Here is a 19,210-nt window from a genome sequence, read left to right as displayed (position 1 = left end):
TGATGGGTCGTGGCTGGGTCTTCCAGCATGACAACGACCCGAAACACACAGCCAGGGCAACTAAGGAGTGGCTCTGTAAGAAGTATCTCAAGGTCCTGGAGTGGCCTAGCCAGTCTCCAGACCTGAACCCAATAGAAAATCTTTGGAGGGAGCTGAAAGTCCGTATTGCCCAGCGACAGCCCCGAAACCTGAAGGATCTGGAGAAGGTCTGTATGGAGGAGTGGGCCAAAATCCCTGCTGCAGTGTGTGCAAACCTGGTCAAGAACTACAGGAAACGTATGATCTCTGTAATTGCAAACAAAGGATTCTGTACCAAATATTAAGTTCTGCTTTTCTGATGTATCAAATACTTATGTCATGCAATAAAATGCTAATTAATTACTTAAAAATCATACAATGTGATTTTCGGGATTTTTGTTTTAGATTCCGTCTCTCACAGTTGAAGTGTACCTATGATAAAAATTACAGACCTCTACATGCTTTGTAAGTAGGAAAATCTGCAAAATCGGCAGTGTGTCAAATACTTGTTCTCCCCACTGTATATCGCAGGTATAACAAAACATTTATTTGTACTGTTCTAATTACTGTATGTTGCTATCCAGTTTATAAAAGCAATAAGGCACCTCTTGGTTTTGTGGTATACTGTATGGCCAATATACCACGGCTAAGGGCTGTATCCAGGCACTCCTTGTTGCATCGTGCTTAAGAACAGCCCTTACCCGTGATATATTGGCCATATACCACACCCCCATGCCTTATTGCTTAAATATACCAAATCTGTGGTGATAGAGAGAAAAATTCAACCATCAGAGATACACTGTAATGACCAGTGGTGGAAAAAGTACTACATTCTAATACTTGAGTAAAAGTAAAGATACTTAATAGAAAATGACTCATGTGAAAGTCACCCAGTAAAATACAACTTGAGTAAAAGTCTAAAAGTATTTAGTTTTAAATATACTTAAGTATCAAAATGGTGGAAACGCTTTTATGCGCAAATGTTGATATAATAGCTATCATATGGAAATAAAGTTGGAGTCATGCAATGACATGTTGTGTGGTCTTCCCACTACGACTCATCGTGAGTTTATTAGGTTACAGATGAAATAAATGTAAAAATTCCACCAAAAAAGTATGAAGAATTTAAAATTCCTTATATTAAGCAAACCAGACGGCACAATTTTCTTGTTTTTTAAATTTACTTACGGATAGCTAGGGTCACACTCCAACACTCCGACATCATTTAAAAACAAAGCATTTGTGTTTAGTAAGTCTGTCAGATCAGAGGCAGTAGGGATGACCAGGGATATTCTCTTGATAAGTGTGCGAATTGGACCATTTTCTGTCCTGCTAAGCATTCAAAATGTAACGAGTACTTTTGCATGTCACGGAAAATGTATGGAGTAAAAAGTACATCATTTTCTTTACGAGTGAAGTGAAGTAAAAGTTGTCAAAAATATCAATAGTAAAGTACAGATACCCCCCAAAACTACTTAAGTAGTACTTTATAGTAGTTTACATCACTGGTAATTACATAGTTACGGATAAAACAACAGAGCCTGTCAATATTGTTTTTCCCCCCACCTTTCACTGACACAGACGATACTGTGTACTTCCTTAACTTTTTCATTTAGACCGCATTCCATTATGATTGACTTCTATCAGGAAATCTTTTCAGAATCACAATCAAAGGCAGTTTGAGTGAAGAGAATGGGCCAGACGCAGTGTACAGCTCCAACACATTATCTTAGCCCTTTCTGCTGGTTCTACATAGAAGTAAGAGGATTTTGCCCAGTACGGAGATTTATAAGAGCGTTGCCTAAATTACTCAAATGTTTAAAAAAAATTATAATGTGTGTGCGCGAGAAATAGGGAAAGCGAGAGAAAGAGTGTGCACTAATGTAATACCTTTTTATAGAAATATGTTTTTTCTCAAGTGGGTCGTTCTTAAATTGAGGTGGCATTTGGGCATGGCATTTTGGAAGAAAATGTATTTGGGTACATATTCCCATTCTATATCAACTAATATAGCAGCTTAATGACTTTAAATGGTCCCGCTTTAAATTACGTGCAGCTTATAAAGGCTACATAAAGCCTTCATAAACACTACATAAATGTGATACAAATCATCTCTAACCATGTGTCATGCTTTATAACTGTTGGTTAAGGGCATAACTGTGTGACATAACCACCCATGTCAAATGTGACATAACCCACTATGTCAAATATGACATAAACCTGTGCTTTATAAAGGGTGGCATAAGCACCACTTTTAATAAAAGCATCTGCTAAATTGTATATATTATATTTCTCTAAAACATTTCTAGGATGGTCCAACCTCTGCCCCTCTTGGGTACATAGTCAATACACACATTCTAAAGTTCAGTCATGCACAGAAAAACACATTGGTATGACCTTTTAAAATCAGTTTAGAATTTTTTACCTACTTCAGTTTTTTTCCCACAATTCCCGTTTTCTTGCTTTTGTTATTCCAGGTTTCGGATTTCTCAATTTTCACAACAATGCATAAACCACATCAGGGGATGACTTTTGAGGTCTGGGAAAAATCTAAGAAACACTTTGTTTGGTTAGCAGATTTTCCGTATTGCGGCAGGCGCACATGATGTGCTGCCACAAGTGGGGCAAAACAAGTGAGTTAACCTTTATTTAATGTCATTTTAACGCTAAGTGTTGAGTTAGATTACATACTGTAGCTACCTCAGCCGTTATTTCAAGTAATTTCCATGACTTCACAACAATTGCTAACTAGCCGAAATTTAGCTAGCTAACAGGCTCAGCTTAAATACAAATCGCCCAGCATGTCTCATAGTCACATCATGAGATTTGTAAATGAAAGAGGAATATAATAATACGAATTGAATGGAGTTTCCCATATTCCCATTTAGAGTTTCTGGCGCAGCACAGAAATGCCCTTATCCAGACAGTGTGACAAAGGCAGTTTCTAACAGACCTGCTAACTTTCTTTGTTGTTACTTTTAGGATTGGAATCAACATACAGTACCTCCAGGAGGAAGAGAGGGAAGAGCCAACCCATTTGTCCACCAGCTCAGGGACAAGGTACACTATTCACAGCCCTGTGATGCAGTTCAATGTAATTGCATTGCCAGACTTTGTATTTGTATTGTTTAAAAAATGTACAAATAAAAGGACATGTATGGTTTAAACATGTCTTTAATGTTTATTTGTTTTAGCTGTAATAATAAGTGTTAATATATTTGTGTTTATGTATGTGTTATAAATGACCAAATGGGTCTAACTTTATAGTAAGTACAGCGTCATATGATATAAGGCATTTATGTATGTGTTATAAATGACCAAAGGGGTCTGACTTTAAATTAAGTATAGCGTCATGCAATATAGTCTTTAAATCAAATCAAATCAAATTGTGTGCGTCACATGCGCCGAATACAACAGGTGTAGACCTTACAGTGAAATGCTTACTTACAAGCCCTTAACCAACAATGCAGTTTTAAGAAAAATAAGTGATAAGTAAAAAAGAAAAAATAATTAAAGAGCAGCAGTAAATAACAGTAGCAAGGCTATATACAGGGGGTACCGGTACAGAGTCAATGTGCGGGGTATGTGTTATGATTGACCGAAGGTGTCTCACTTCAAACTAAGTATTACAGGGCACTACATAATTTGTCAATAAATAGGTTAACGTTCTGCTGATTTATGAAGGTTCTCTCATGATCCACAGGTTACTGTAGTGTGTGACAGATATTTAAATGGGTTGATGGACCTGCGAAGCTTGTGTGTGTGACAGAACCAAGATGATTTGGAATAGTCCAACCTGAGATATTCCTGTTCTGTTTCCATGCTGGAGAACAGGGCTTGATTGCAAGCTGTTACAAAGGTGCCAGCATTTTGTGGCTGATCTTTCAGCGGGGTAGTGGGTGAATGTATAAAAGACCTGACTGGGCCCAGCACCGCACAATATGGCTCGTTTTTGTTCTGAAGAACATATAACTTGGTTGCAGAAGACACTTTCAATGTGTTTAGGTTGGGGGCTTTCATCAAGGTAAGTGCTTCTTGGTGTAACGTCGACCCCAGGCTACACAGCACATATAAGCCTGGGAGATCAACCATTCAACGTTGGACTTAGTGGGAGTGACCATAAAATTCTACAGGAGTGACATTACTGAGTAAAGTATTTGTCATCGTCACTACTTAACACAGTCAAAAAGTCATAATTATTGATCAATCCTTCCCAATTCCACAATGTATCTTCTTAACATGTGATTTTAAACCTAACCCTAATTAATGAAGGCCAAGTTTGATGCGTTGGTCCACCTGACCTTCTGCGCATTTGGGCGGAAGTGTCTGGGAATGACATTAGGTGTAATGTGACTAACATGACATCACTTTAGAGCGTATGTCATCCTTCAACACAACCCTTTATAAAGCACATGTTTATATCATATTCAACATAGTGGGTTATGTCACATTTGACATTGGTGATTGTCACACAATTATGCCACATTTATGAACCCTTTATAAAGCATGACATACGGTTATAGATGATTTAACACATCTAGTGCCTATGAAGGCTTTATGAAGCCTGTATAAGCTGAATGTCATTTAAAGTCAGACCCTTTAAATAATTTGTACCATTGTGATAACAGTGCATCCCCATTAGGAGTAGTAACCTAAGACCAATGATGGTAATGGCAATGAGAAGTTGGAGGTTATTGGGATTTTCTTTCTCAACACTTCCTGTTGAACGTGGAATGAGGGAGAGCTCGGTTTGTTGTTTTGAAAGTCTATTGAAAAACTTTAGTTACTAGCTACCTTGTGAGTTTGGATCTCACAATGCGGTTGGCATCAGTTGCTGGGACTGCTACTCTCTATCCAATGATCCTGCAGGGCAAAGCTGGGTCTGACGAGCTGTTTGGCGTAGCAGCTAGCCTAGCTGCTAGCTAGTTGCCTATCAAGCTAGCAGGGATTTATTGAGGGCTTGAACGCAGCCCGTTACACGATTAGCCATTGTGGCTGGGACTGCGGATTGTCCCAGGTTTGTGGTTGTCTAGATCCCTGCTGTTTGTTGTTGTTTTCAATCTTCCCTGCAACCTGCCCAGTCTGAAACTGGGAGGAGCGTTAACCTACTTTGCTACCATGACAAAGACCAAAGCCGGCGGGAGTACTGTTAGAGACAGTGGTGTCTCTCTATCACAAGTGAAAGATCTTTTAATCAAACAAAAATTGTTCTACAAGCAGGCCCATGCCGATAGTGGTCAAGTTCCTGAGGTTCAAGGACAAGGTAGCGTTTCTGGAAAGAGCAAAGAACTTGAGAGGAATGTATATCTGTCTCAATGAGGACAATCATGAACCTGTGTGCCAGAAGAGGAAAGAACTTATCCCAGCCATGAAAGCTGCCAGCGCGTGTGGGGACATTGCTTACATCCGCTATGACAGGCTCATTGTCCACCCTCCCTCCCAAAAGCCTGGAAGGGATGAGAGAGCCAAGCCTATGGATTTGTAGTTTCAAACCCGCAGCACACACACACACACTTACACACACCAACTGATTAATGTATATAAACTCAGCAAAAAAAGAAATGTCCTCTTACTGTCAACTGCGTTTATTTTTTAGTAAACTGAACATAAGATTCAACAACTGAGAAATAAACTGAACAAGTTCCACAGACATGTGACTAACAGAAATTGATTAATGTGTTCCTGAACAAAGGGGGGGTCAAAATCAAAAGTAACAGTCAGTATCTCGTGTGGCCACCAGCTACATTAAGTACTGCAGTGCATCTCCTCCTCATGGACTGCACCAGATTTTCCAGTTCTTGCTGTGAGATGTTACCGCACTCTTCCACCAAGGCACCTGCAAGTTCCCGGACATTTCTGGGGGAATGGCCCTAGCCCTTACCCTCTGATCCAACAGGTCCCAGACGTGCTCAATGGGATTGAGATCCGGGCTCTTCGCTGGCCATGGCAGAACACTGACATTCCTGTCTTGCAGGAAATCACGCACAGAACGAGCAGTATGGCTGGTGGCATTGTCATGCTGGAGTGTCATGTCAGGATGAGCCTGCAGGAAGTGTACCACATGAGGGAGGAGGTTGTCTTCCCTGTAACGCACAGCGTTGAGATTGCCTGCAATGACAACAAGCTCAGTCCGATGATGCTGTGACTCCCAGACCATGACGGGCCCTCCACCTCCAAATCGATCCCGCTCCAGAGTACAGGCCTCGGTGTAACGCTCATTCCTTTGACGATAAAAGCGAATCCGACCATCACCCCTGGTGAGACAAAACCGCGACTCGTCAGCGAAGAGCACTTTTTGCCAGTCCTGTCTGGTCCAGCGACGGTGGGTTTGTGCCCATAGGCAACGTTGTTGCCGGTGATGTCTGGTGAGGACCTGCCTTTCAACAGGCCTACAAGCCCTCAGTCCAGCCTCTCTCAACCTATTGCGGACAGTCTAAGCACTGATAGAGGGATTGTGTGTTCCTGGTGTAACTCGGGCAGTTGTTGTTGCCATCCTGTACCTGTCCCGCAGGTGTGATGTTCGGATGTACCGATCCTGTGCAGGTGATTTTACACGTGGTCTGCCACTGCGAAGACGATCAGCTGTCCGTCCTGTCTCCCTGTAGCGCCGTCTTAGGCGTCTCACAGTAAGGACATTGCAATTTATTGCCCTGGCCACATCTGCAGTCCCCATGCCTCCTTGCAGCATGCCTAAGGCACGTTCACGCAGATGAGCAGGAACCCTGGGCATCTTTCTATTGGTGTGTTTCAGAGTCAGTAGAAAGGTCTCTTTAGTGTCCTAAGTTTTCATAACTGTGACCTTAATTACCTACCGTCTGTAAGCTGTTAGTGTTTCAACGACCATTCCACAGGTGCATGTTCATTAATTGTTTATTGTTCATTGAACAAGCATGGGAAACAATGTTTAAACCCTTTACAATGAATATCTGTGAAGTTATTTGGAAGTTATTATTTACAGCCTTATTCTAAATTCCTCTACAACTTGATTGGAGTCCCCTTGTGGTAAATTCAATTGATTGGACATGATTTGGAAAGGCACACACCTGTCTACATAAGGTCCCACAGTTGACAGTGCATGTCAAAGCAAAGACCAAGCCATGAGGTCAAAGGAATTTTTCATCGACAGGATTGTGTTGCGGCACAGATCTGAGGAAGGGTTCCAAAGCATTTCTGCAGCATTGAAGGTCCCCAAGAACGAAGTGGCCTCCATCTTCTTTAAATGGAAGAAGTTTGGAACCACCAAGACGCCTCCTAGAGCCGGCCTCCCGGCCAAACTGAGCTGTCTGGGGTGAAGGGCCTTGGTCAGGGTGGTGACCAAGAACCCGATGGTCACTCTGACAGAGCTCCAGAGTATCTCTGTGGAGATGGGACAACCTTCCAGAAGGACACCCATCTCTGCAGCACTCCATCAATCAGGCCTTTGTGATAGAGTGGCCAGTAAAAGGCCACTCTATCTTCAGTAAAAGGCACATGACAGCCCACTTAGAGTTTGCCAAAAGGCACCTAAAGGACTCTCAGACCATGAGAAACATGATTCTCACATCTGATGAAACCAAGATTGAGCTCTATGGCCTGAATGCCAAGCTTCAGGCCATAGAGGAGGAAGGAAGAGGAGGAGGAAACCTGGCACCATCCCTATGGTGAAGCATGGTGGTGGCCACATCATGCTGTGGAGATGTGTTTCAGCGGCAGGGACTGTGAGACTAGTCAGGATTGAGGGAAAGATGAATGGAGCAATGTACAGAGAGATCCTTAATGAAAATGTGCTCCAGAGTGCTCAGGACCTCAGACTGGGGCGAAGGTTCACCTTCCAACAGGACAACAACCCTAAGCACACAGCCAAGACAATCCAGGACGGGATTCGGGACAAGTCTCTGAACGTCCTTGAGTGGCCCAGCCAGAACCCGGACTTGAAACCGATCAAACATCTCTGGACAGACCTGAAAATAGCTGTGCAGCAATGCTCCCCATCCAACCTGACAGAGCTTGAGAGAAGAATGGGAGAAACTCCCTAAATACAGGTGTGCCAAGCTTGTAGCATCATACCCAAGAAGGCTCGAGGCTGTAATCGCTGCCAATGGCGCTTCAGCAAAGCACTGAATAAAGGGTATGAATACTTTATGTAAATGTGATATTTCAGTATTTAATTTCCCCAAAAAATCAAAAAACCTGTTTTGCTTTGTCATTATGGGGTATTGTGTGTAGATTGATGAGTCATTTAAAAAATATATATATTTTAGAATATGGCTGTAATGTAACTAAATGTGGAAAAAGTCAAGGGGTCTGAATACTTCCTGAATGCACTGTAATTAATTTAATGACACAGCAGTAGCAATACAAGGATATAACATCTATAGAAGAGACAGGAACGCGTATGGGGGAGGTGTTGCTGTATATATTCAGAGCCATATCCCTGTAATGCTTAGATAAGGTCTTATGTCAAGTGTTATTGAAGTGTTGTGGTTGCAGGTTCACCTGGCACATAAAGCCTTTTATTTTGGGGTGTTGCTATAGGCCACCAAGTGCTAACAGTCAGTATCTAAATAAAATGTGTGAAATGCTTGATAGTGTGTGTGTTGTAAACAGAGAGTTCTACTTTCTTGGGGACATGAATATTGACTGTTTTTCATCAAGCTGTCCACTCAAGAGGAAGCTTCTCATTGTAACCAGTGCCTGTAATCTGGTTCAGGTTATTAAGCAACATATCAGGGTGTTTACAAAACTCTACAGGAAGAAGATCATCCAGATGTATTGATCACATTTTTACTAATACCGTAGAACTTTGTTCTAAAGCTGTATCCGTACCCATTGGATGCAGTGATCACAATATAGTGGCTATATCCATGAAAGCCAAAGTTCCAAAACCTGAACCTAAAATAGTGTATGAGATCATACAAAATATTTTGGTGTGACTCTTATGTGGATGATGTAAAAAATATCTGTTGGTCTGATGTTATTAATTAGGAGCATCCAGACGCTGCACTTGATTCATTTATTAAATTGCTTATTCCAATTATTGATAAACATCCACCTGTTAAAAAAATTAATGTTAGAACTGTTAAGGCTCCATGGATTGATGAGGAATTGAAAAACTGTATTGTTGAAAGTGATGGGGCAAATTGGAGTGGCTAATAAGTCTGGCTGCACATCTGACTTACTGCTAATTGAGAAATCATGTGACGAAACTCAACAAAAAGAAGGAGAAACTGTATTATGAAACCAAGATCAATGATATAAAGAATGATGGGGGGAAAAAAACTTTGGTTTACTTTAAATGACATTTTTGGCGGAAAGACAAATTCAACTCCATCTTTCATCGAATCAGATGGCTTATTCATTACAAAACCATTTAATGTAAATTATTTTAATGATTACTTTATTGGCAAAGTGGGCAAACTTAAGCAAGAAATGCCAACAACTAACAGTGAGCCATTGTACTCATGCATAAGAAAACAAATAATGAAAGAAAAGGATTGCAAGTTTGAATTTTGTAAAGTTAGTGTGGGAGAGGTGGAGATATTGTTGTTATCAATCAATAATGACAAACCTCCTGGCATTGATAACTTAGATGAAAAGCTATTGAGGATGGTAGCTGGCTGTATAGCCACTCTTATCTCTCATATCTTTAATCTGAGTCTAGAGGAAAGTCTTTGTCCTCAGGCCTGGAGAAAAGCCAGTCATTCCGCTACCCAAGAGTGGTAAAGCGGCCTTTACTGGATCTAAGAGTAGTAGACCTATCAGCTTGCTGCCAGCTCTTAGCAAACTTTTGGAAAAATATGTGTTTGACCAAATACAATGCTATTTCTCTGTAAACAAATGAACAACAAACTTTCAGCATGGTTATAAATCAAATCAAATCAAATCAAATTTTATTAGTCACATACACATGGTTAGCAGATGTTAATGCGAGTGTAGCGAAATGCTTGTGCTTCTAGTTCCGACAATGCAGTAATAACCAACAGTAATCTAACCTAACAATTCCACAACTACTACCTTACACACACACACAAGTGTAAAGGGATAAAGAATATGTACATAAAGATATATGAATGAGTGGTGGTACAGAACGGCATGGCAGATGCAGTAGATGGTATAGAGTACGGTATATACATATGAGATGAGTACTGTAGGGTATGTAAACATAAAGTGGCATAGTTTAAAGTGGCTAGTGGTACATGTATTACATAAAGATGGCAAGATGCAGTAGATGATATAGAGTACAGTATATACATATGAGATGGGTAATGTAGGGTATGTAAACATTGTATTAAGTGGCATTGTTTAAAGTGGCTAGTGGTACATTTTTACATAATTTCCATCAATTCCCATTTTTAAAGTGGCTGGAGTTGAGTCAGTATGTTGGCAGCGGCCGCTAAATGTTAGTGGTGGCTGTTTAACAGTCTGATGGCCTTGAGATAGAAGCTGTTTTTCAGTCTCTCGGTCCCTGCTTTGATGCACCTGTACTGACCTCGCCTTCTGGATGATAGCGGGGTGAACAGGCAGTGGCTTGGGTGGTTGTTGTCCTTGATGATCTTTATGGCCTTCCTGTGACATCGGGTGGTGTAGGTGTCCTGGAGGGCAGGTAGTTTGCCCCCGGTGATGCGTTGTGCAGACCTCACTACCCTCTGGAGAGCCTTATGGTTGTGGGCGGAGCAGTTGCCGTACCAGGCGGTGATACAGCCCGACAGGATGCTTTCGATTGTGCATCTGTAGAAGTTTGTGAGTGCTTTTGGTGAAAAGCCGAATTTCTTCAGCCTCCTGAGGTTGAAGAGGCGCTGCTGCGCCTTCTTCACAACGCTGTCTGTGTGGGTGGACCAATTCAGTTTGTCCGTGATGTGTACACCGAGGAACTTAAAACTTTCCACCTTCTCCACTACTGTCCCGTCGATGTGGATAGGGGGGTGCTCCCTCTGCTGTTTCCTGAAGTCCACAATCATCTCCTTTGTTTTGTTGACGTTGAGTGTGAGGTTATTTTCCTGACACCACACTCCGAGGGCCCTCACCTCCTCCCTGTAGGCCGTCTCGTCGTTGTTGGTAATCAAGCCTACCACTGTAGTGTCATCCGCAAACTTGATGATTGAGTTGGAGGCGTGCATGGCCACGCAGTCGTGGGTGAACAGGGAGTACAGGAGAGGGCTCAGAACGCACCCTTGTGGGGCCCCAGTGTTGAGGATCAGCGGGGTGGAGATGTTGTTACCTACCCTCACCACCTGGGGGCGGCCCGTCAGGAAGTCCAGGACCCAGTTGCACAGGGCGGGGTCGAGACCCAGGGTCTCGAGCTTGATGACGAGTTTGGAGGGTACTATGGTGTTAAATGCTGAGCTGTAGTCGATGAACAGCATTCTCACATAGGTATTCCTCTTGTCCAGATGGGTTAGGGCAGTGTGCAGTGTGGTTGCGATTGCGTCGTCTGTGGACCTATTGGGTCGGTAAGCAAATTGGAGTGGGTCTAGGGTGTCCGGTAGGGTGGAGGTGATATGGTCCTTGACTAGTCTCTCAAAGCACTTCATGATGACGGAAGTGAGTGCTACGGGGCGGTAGTCGTTTAGCTCAGTTACCTTAGCTTTCTTGTGAACAGGAACAATGGTGGCCCTCTTGAAGCATGTGGGAACAGCAGACTGGGATAAGGATTGATTGAATATGTCCGTAAACACACCAGCCAGCTGGTCTGCGCATGCTCTGAGGACGCGGCTGGGAATGCCGTCTGGGCCTGCAGCCTTGCGAGGGTTAACACGTTTAAATGTTTTACTCACCTCGGCTGCAGTGAAGGAGAGCAGTGAAGGAGGTTTTGGTAGCGGGCCGTGTTAGTGGCACTGTATTGTCCTCAAAGCGAGCAAAGAAGTTATTTAGTCTGTCTGGGAGCAAGACATCCTGGTCCGCGACGGGGCTGGTTTTCTTTTTGTAATCCGTGATTGACTGTAGACCCTGCCACATACCTCTTGTGTCTGAGCTGTTGAATTGCGACTCTATTTTGTCTCTATACTGGGACTTAGCTTGTTTGATTGCCTTGCGGAGAGAATAGCTACACTGTTTGTATTCGGTCATGTTTCCGGTCACCTTGCCCTGGTTAAAAGCAGTGGTTCGCGCTTTCAGTTTCACTCGAATGCTGCCGTCAATCCACGGTTTCTGGTTTGGGAATGTTTTAATCGTTGCTGTGGGTACGACATCGTCAATGCACTTTATAATGAACTCGCTCACCGAATCAGCGTATTCGTCAATATTGTTGTTGGACGCAATGCGGAACATATTCCAATCCGCGTGATCGAAGCAGTCTTGAAGCGTGGAATCAGATTGGTCGGACCAGCGTTGAACAGACCTGAGCGAGGGAGCTTGTTGTTTTAGTTTCTGTTTGTAGGTTGGAAGCAACAAAATGGAGTCGCGGAAGTTAGTATAACAATGATCCAAGGTTTTACCAGCCCTGGTAGCACAATCGATATGCTGATAGAATTTAGGGAGTTTTGTTTTCAGATTAGCCTTGTTAAAATCCCCAGCTACGATGAATGCAGCCTCAGGGTGTGTGGTTTCCAGTTTACAAAGAGTCAGATAAAGTTCGTTCAGGGCCATCGAATGTGTCTGCTTGGGGGGGAATATATACGGCTGTGATTATAATCGAAGAGAATTCCCTTGGTAGAAAATGCGGTCGACATTTGATTGTGAGGAATTCTAGATCAGGTGAACAGAATGACTTGAGTTCCTGTATGTTGTTATGATCACACCACGTCTCGTTAATCATAAGGCATACACCCCCGCCCCTCTTCTTACCAGAAAGATGTATGTTTCTGTCGGCGCGATGCGTGAAGAAACCAGCTGGCTGCACCGACTCCGTTAGCGTCTCTTGAGTTAGCCATGTTTCCGTGAAGCAGAGAACGTTACAATCTCTGATGTCTCTCTGGAATGTTACCCTTGCTCGGATTTCATCAACCTTATTGTCAAGAGACTGGACATTGGCGAGTAGTATGCTAGGGAGTGGAGCGCGATGTGCCCGTCTCCGAAGCCTAACCAGGAGACCGCTACGTTTGCCCCTTTTACGGCGTCGCATAGGGTCGCCGGCTGGGATCAGATCCATTGTATTGGGTGGAAGGCAAAACACTGGATCCGTTTCGGGAAAGTCATATTCCTGGTTGTAACGATGGTGAGTTGACGTTGCTCTTATATTCAGTAGTTCCTCCCGACTGTATGTAATGAAACCTAAGATTACCTGGGGTACCAATGTAAGGTATAACACATAAAAAACAAAATACTGCATATTTTCCAAGGAACGCGAAGCGAGGAGGCCATCTCGGTCGGCGCCGGAAGTCAATATATCCACTTAATTTTCCATCCTCATGATGCCATTTATTTTGTGAAGTGCACCAGTCCCTCCTACAGGAAAGCACCCCCACAACAAGATGCTGCCACCCCCGTGCTTCACGGTTGGGATGGTGTTCTTCGGCTTGCAAGCCCCCCCTTTTTCCTCCAAACATAACGATGGTCATTATGTTCTAATAGTTCTATTTTTGTTTCATCAGACCAGAGGACATTTCTCCAAAGAATTTGATCTTTGTCACCATGTGCAGTTGCGAACTGTAGTCTGGCTTTTTTTATGGCGGTTTTGGAGCAGTGGCTTCTTCTTTGCTGAGCGGCCTTTCAGGTAATGTTGATATAGGACTCGTTTTACTGTGGATATAGAAACTTTTGTACCTGTTTCCTCCAGCATCTTCACAAGGTCCTTTGTTGTTGTCCTGGGATTGATTTGCACATTTCACACCAAAGTACGTTCATCTCTAGGAGACAGAACGCGTCTCCTTCCTGAGTGGTATGACGGCTGCGTGGTCCCATGGCGTTTTAAACCACTTGACAATATACAGTGGGGCAAAAAAGTATTTAGTCAGCCACCAATTGTGCAAGTTCTCCCAATTAAAAAGATGAGAGAGGCCTGTAATTTTCATCATAGGTACACTTCAACTATGACAGACAAAAGGAGAAAAGAAAATCCAGAAAATCACATTGTAGGATTTTTTATGAATTTATTTGCAAATTATGGTGGAAAATAAGTATTTGGTCACCTACAAACAAGCAAGATTTCTGGCTCTCACAGACCTGTAACTTCTTCTTTAAGAGGCTCCTCTGTCCTCCACTCGTTACCTGTATTAATGGCACCTGTTTGAACTTGTTATCAGTATAAAAGACACCTGTCCACAACCTCAAACAGTCACACTCCAAACTCCACTATGGCCAAGACCAAAGAGCTGTCAAAGGACACCAGAAACAAAATTGTAGACCTGCACCAGGCTGGGAAGACTGAATCTGCAATAGGTAAGCAGCTTGGTTTGAAGAAATCAACTGTGGGAGCAATTATTAGGAAATGGAAGACATACAAGACCACTGATAATCTCCCTCGATCTGGGGCTCCACGCAAGATCTCACCCCGTGGGGTCAAAACGATCACAAGAACGGTGAGCAAAAATCCCAGAACCACACGGGGGGACCTAGTGAATGACCTGCAGAGAGCTGGGACCAAAGTAACAAAGCCTACCATCAGTAACACACTACGCCGCCAGGGATTCAAATCCTGCAGTGCCAGATGTGTCCCCCTGCTTAAGCCAGTACATGTCCAGACCCGTCTGAAGTTTGCTAGAGAGCATTTGGATGATCCAGAAGAAGATTGGGAGAATGTCATATGGTCAGATGAAACCAAAATATAACTTTTTGGTAAAAACTCAACTCGTCGTGTTTGGAGGACAAAGAATGCTGAGTTGCATCCAAAGAACACCATACCTACTGTGAAGCATGGGGGTGGAAACATCATGCTTTGGGGCTGTTTTTCTGCAAAGGGACCAGGACAACTGATCCGTGTAAAGGAAAGAATGAATGGGGCCATGTATCGTGAGATTTTGAGTGAAAACCTCCTTCCATCAGCAAGGGCATTGAAGATGAAACGTGGCTGGGTCTTTCAGCATGACAATGATCCCAAACACACCGCCCGGGCAACGAAGGAGTGGCTTCGTAAGAAGCATTTCAAGGTCCTGGAGTGGCCTAGCCAGTCTCCAGATCTCAACCCCATAGAAAATCTTTGGAGGGAGTTGAAAGTCTGTGTTGCCCAGCAACAGCCCCAAAACATCACTGCTCTAGAGGAGATCTGCATGGAGGAATGGGCCAAAATACCAGCAACTGTGTGAAAACCTTGTGAAGACTTACAGAAAACGTTTGACCTCTGTCATTGCCAACAAAGGGTATATAACAAAGTATTGAGATAAACTTTTGTTATTGACCAAATACTTATTTTCCACCATAATTTGCAAATAAATTCATTAAAAATCCTACAATGTGATTTTCTGGATTTATTTTTCTCATTTTGTCTGTCATAGTTGAAGTGTACCTATGATGACAATTACAGGCTTCTCTCATCTTTTTAAGTGGGAGAACTTGCACAATTGGTGGCTGACTAAATACTTTTTTGCCCCACTGTATATATATATTTTTTTAATGTAACCTTTATTTAACTAGGCAAGTCAGTTAAGATACACATATTATTTACAATGACTGACTAGGAACAGTGGGTGAACTGCCTTGTTCAGGGGCAGAACGACAGATTTTTACCTTGTCAGCTCGGGGATTAGATCTTGCAACACTTTGGTTTTAAGTCCAACACTCTAACCACTAGGCTACCTGCCACCTAATAAAGAGATGCGCTGCTTTTTTGACACCACACTCCACAAAGCAAGTCCTGCAGGCACTACTTTTATCTTATCTTGATTATTGTCCAGTCATATGGTCAAGTGCTGAAAAGAAAGATCTGTAGCAGACCCAGAACAGAGCGACACGTCTTGCTCTTCATTGTAATCAGAGGGCTAATATGAATACTATGCATGCCAGTTTCTCTTGGCTAAGAGTTGAGGGAAGATTGACTATGCCACTTCTTGTTTTTATAAGAAACATTAATGTTGGAAATTCCTAATTGTTTGCATTCTCAACTTACACACAGCAATGACATACACACTTACCCCACCAGACATGCCACCAGGGGTCTTTTCACAGTCCCCAGGTCCAGAACAAATTCAACGAAATATAGTATATATGTCAAGGAAATACAGTGCAGTATTATACAGAGCCTTGAATGCATGGAACTCCCTTCCATTATATAGCAGACGTTTCAAAACACAAATAAAGCAACACCTCACGGCACAACGCCTCTCCCCATGTGACCTACTTGTTGTGTGTATGTACTGACATGTATGTGTAACTGATAGATGCGCAAACATAGACACTACATGTTAATATTTTTAAATATATGTAAATTGTAAAGTCTTTTGTCTGTAATGTGTTTTTTGTTATGTGTCGGACCCCAGTAAGACTAGCTGTCACCATTGGCATCGGATAATGGGGATACTAATAAATCAAATTAAAAAAATAAAAGCAGGGACCTCGTGAAATGGGGAGTAGTTTGGACAGCATTAAGGAAAAAGATTATTCAGACGATTACCAGTATGTGTTTGATGATTACCTTGGACAGCAACACTGGACGCAGCAAATGAGCACAGCTTTTCCAAAACGCCAGTCAAATAGGATAATGTCAATGCAACTTTGAGATGTGACCACTTTAGACTTTATAAGTATGGTGCATATAGACAGGTTTTGTTAAGGATGGATCTCAATGTGCCTTTTTCTGTAGGCCTAAAGACGTGCCAGAGGTTTTGAGTGATTGGCCAATTCAGACTGACACAATAGCAATACAGCAGTTATGAATACTTATAGAATGTCCCACATAGTTGATGGATATGTTTTAAGTATTTGAATGATATGCTTGAAAGTCTGAATAATTTGATTGCGAAAGGATAAATCAAAAGATTTCTCTCCTTTCTTTGCCTCTCTTTTCTTCCCTCACTTGTTTTTCTGTCCATTGTACTGTGATATGAGTCCCAGTCCTGACACAGCTGCCAGACACTCGGGAGCTTTGGAACATCTGGGCCTAATGGTGAAAGGGTTCTGCAGACCAGACAAACATGGAGAGAGGTTTGGCGCATAGAGAAAGACAGGAGCTCTCCACACTGTGGAAGGGAAGATGACGGGGGAGTCATGAAGTAGCTACCATTGCTCTGCATGTTGTATGAAGACAGTCACACATTTCACCCATGCATACTGTATTCTGATTAAAGTGTGTGAAATACTGTATGTGATCTATAGCAGGGTTTCCCAAACTCGATCCTGCCCAACCCCCCAAAACATGCACACACAGGGGGCCCTAGGACAGAGTTTGGGAAACACTGATCTATAGAACTGAAATATGAAAGATTTGAATTGCTTGTGGGATGAAATGTAAAGCAGCAAAAAATTATCCAAAGTAGAAATGTATTGTTTTCTCACTTCCAAACTGAGCTGATTGCCTTTGCACGTTCAAGAGCAGACTTTTATTTACTTTACTTTTGGTTATTTTTATGGTAAGTGTTACCACATGCATCCAAACAACTTGTAAAAAAATACATGAACTAATGGTTTTGTGGGGCTATTTTATTCTAAAATCATCTTATTTGCTAGCTTTCATATATCCTCTAGTGTGACTGCTCACTGTATTGTGGATGAGAATTGAATAAGACAGCACTAACTGCGTGCCACCTCACACTCCAATGTGAAAAAACTTTCCCTATGGAAGCTCGGAATTACTGTAGTTCTGTATTTTAGTATGGTGCGCCACAGAAATGTCATTGCAGTGGAGCTGCCAATAACTGGGGGGAAAAAATCACCATCTTTAAAAGAATTTGGAGACAGTGGGAGGGGTGAGTCTGGAACGGTAAGGAACACATGACTTGAACACATAACAATAACATACTAGCACTACCCTTGCCATATGGGCAATGTTTTGTGAAAACAGATTCTAAGACTCGTGATAGCACAACAAGTTCAAGTTTACAGATAGCCTATGTTTTTTGTTGGCAGTTTTTTCCAATTTCGTTTTCCAGTATAAACGAATGGAGCCTCTTGATAGAGCAGGTGTGGAAAGCTGAGGAAGTAGAACTGATTGGAACTGAAGCTGCTTTAGTGGAACTGATTGGAACCACTAGGGAGAGGTTAGTATGCAGCCTCTGGCCCTCTGGGTCTCTTGGACTGCATATCATCCACATACCTGCTCTAATTTCTGCGTATGTACCTCAGCCCAAGCACCCCCTCCACTCCCCCAACTCTATTTCCCTCTTCAACCACCCCACCCCCATGCCCGAACACTTCCAATTAGCCTCTGGAGACATATGTTCACGTTGTGTTGTCATGCCTCTGGTTCCGATTAGTGGATCACTCCATAAAAAAAATATTTGTATAGTAAAATGTAATTGCTCGGTGTAAGTATATCTCTGGGCAATAATGATAAGAATGCATAGAAATGTGACTTGCTGGGACTAAATGGAAGCAGGCTGCTACAGAGCCTCTATGGATGCTCCTGCAGAAAAGTGAGACTTGGAGCAGGCAAGAAGACAAAGGAGAACACTCACTTGTCCAAAACGAAGTAAAGGTCAAACCCCCCGTAGCAGGAGGACCCTGCCTCCCTCCCGTTCTGGCTCTGTCCTGCAGTGCCTGCCACCAGAATTGCCATCAGGGTGCAAATCTCTGCTGCAAGCATGGTCTGCCTGCAACTGCCCAGAGACATTATTCCAGCTTCAGGAGGAGGCTGCAAAATCAAAATGAACACCTTCAAAAAGTCCAAATGATCTCCTTTTAGATAGTTCCTATGTTCCCCAGCACGCCGCCTCACGGTGCGGTGATCCACCCAGAGTTAAGATTCCAGGCATGAACTATACCCAGTCTGGATCAGCATCCCATCTCCACAGCAGCAGTCCTGTGCCGGGAGAGGGGGAGTGGAGTTGCTTGGACTGAATCAGGAAGAGCTGTTCCAGGTCAGACACTCTCTCAAATCAACACACACACACTGGCAGTGGGAATACATTTTTGTCACCCAGTACTTTTTCCTTTCTTTCTATTGTTTTTCTTTCTTTCTTCCCTCTGTTTCCTACATCCTCAGCAATAGTGCCACTTAGTGGCAAGTGGGTTATGACTGCAGTGATTATGATTCCCCTGTAGTCTTTTGCCGTGTTTTTTATTTTTAGCACACAACTTTGCATAAAGTTTACAATTACAAAAAGTTCACTATTTACTATGTTTTTTTCTAAGAAGTCGGTAGCAGCAGTGTAATTAAAACCTGGCAAAATCAATTGACGTTAGTTAG

At 42.7% G+C, this 19,210-nt stretch overlaps 1 protein-coding gene and 1 pseudogene across 1 annotated transcript in view; one reads left to right on the top strand and one right to left on the bottom strand.

Moving 5' to 3' along the window:
- The window catches only part of LOC139535909 (AP2-associated protein kinase 1-like), a 102,528-nt gene extending 99,364 nt beyond the window's left edge, over window positions 1–3,164 (top strand). The window contains exon 20 of the mRNA XM_071335883.1: window positions 3,001–3,164. Within this exon, the coding sequence (XP_071191984.1) occupies window positions 3,001–3,101 (101 nt within the window). The 3' untranslated portion in view covers window positions 3,102–3,164. The remainder of the gene's footprint in view (window positions 1–3,000) is intronic.
- Window positions 1–18,955, bottom strand: part of LOC139535934 (anthrax toxin receptor 1-like) — a 50,033-nt pseudogene extending 31,078 nt beyond the window's left edge.
- Window positions 18,956–19,210: the final 255 nt, after the last annotated feature.

Source organism: Salvelinus alpinus, chromosome 1 (assembly GCF_045679555.1).
Source record: "Salvelinus alpinus chromosome 1, SLU_Salpinus.1, whole genome shotgun sequence".
NCBI classification, from domain to species: domain Eukaryota; kingdom Metazoa; phylum Chordata; class Actinopteri; order Salmoniformes; family Salmonidae; genus Salvelinus; species Salvelinus alpinus.
Note: the sequence above shows the minus strand (reverse complement) of the source record. Positions and strands in the feature narration are given on the sequence as shown.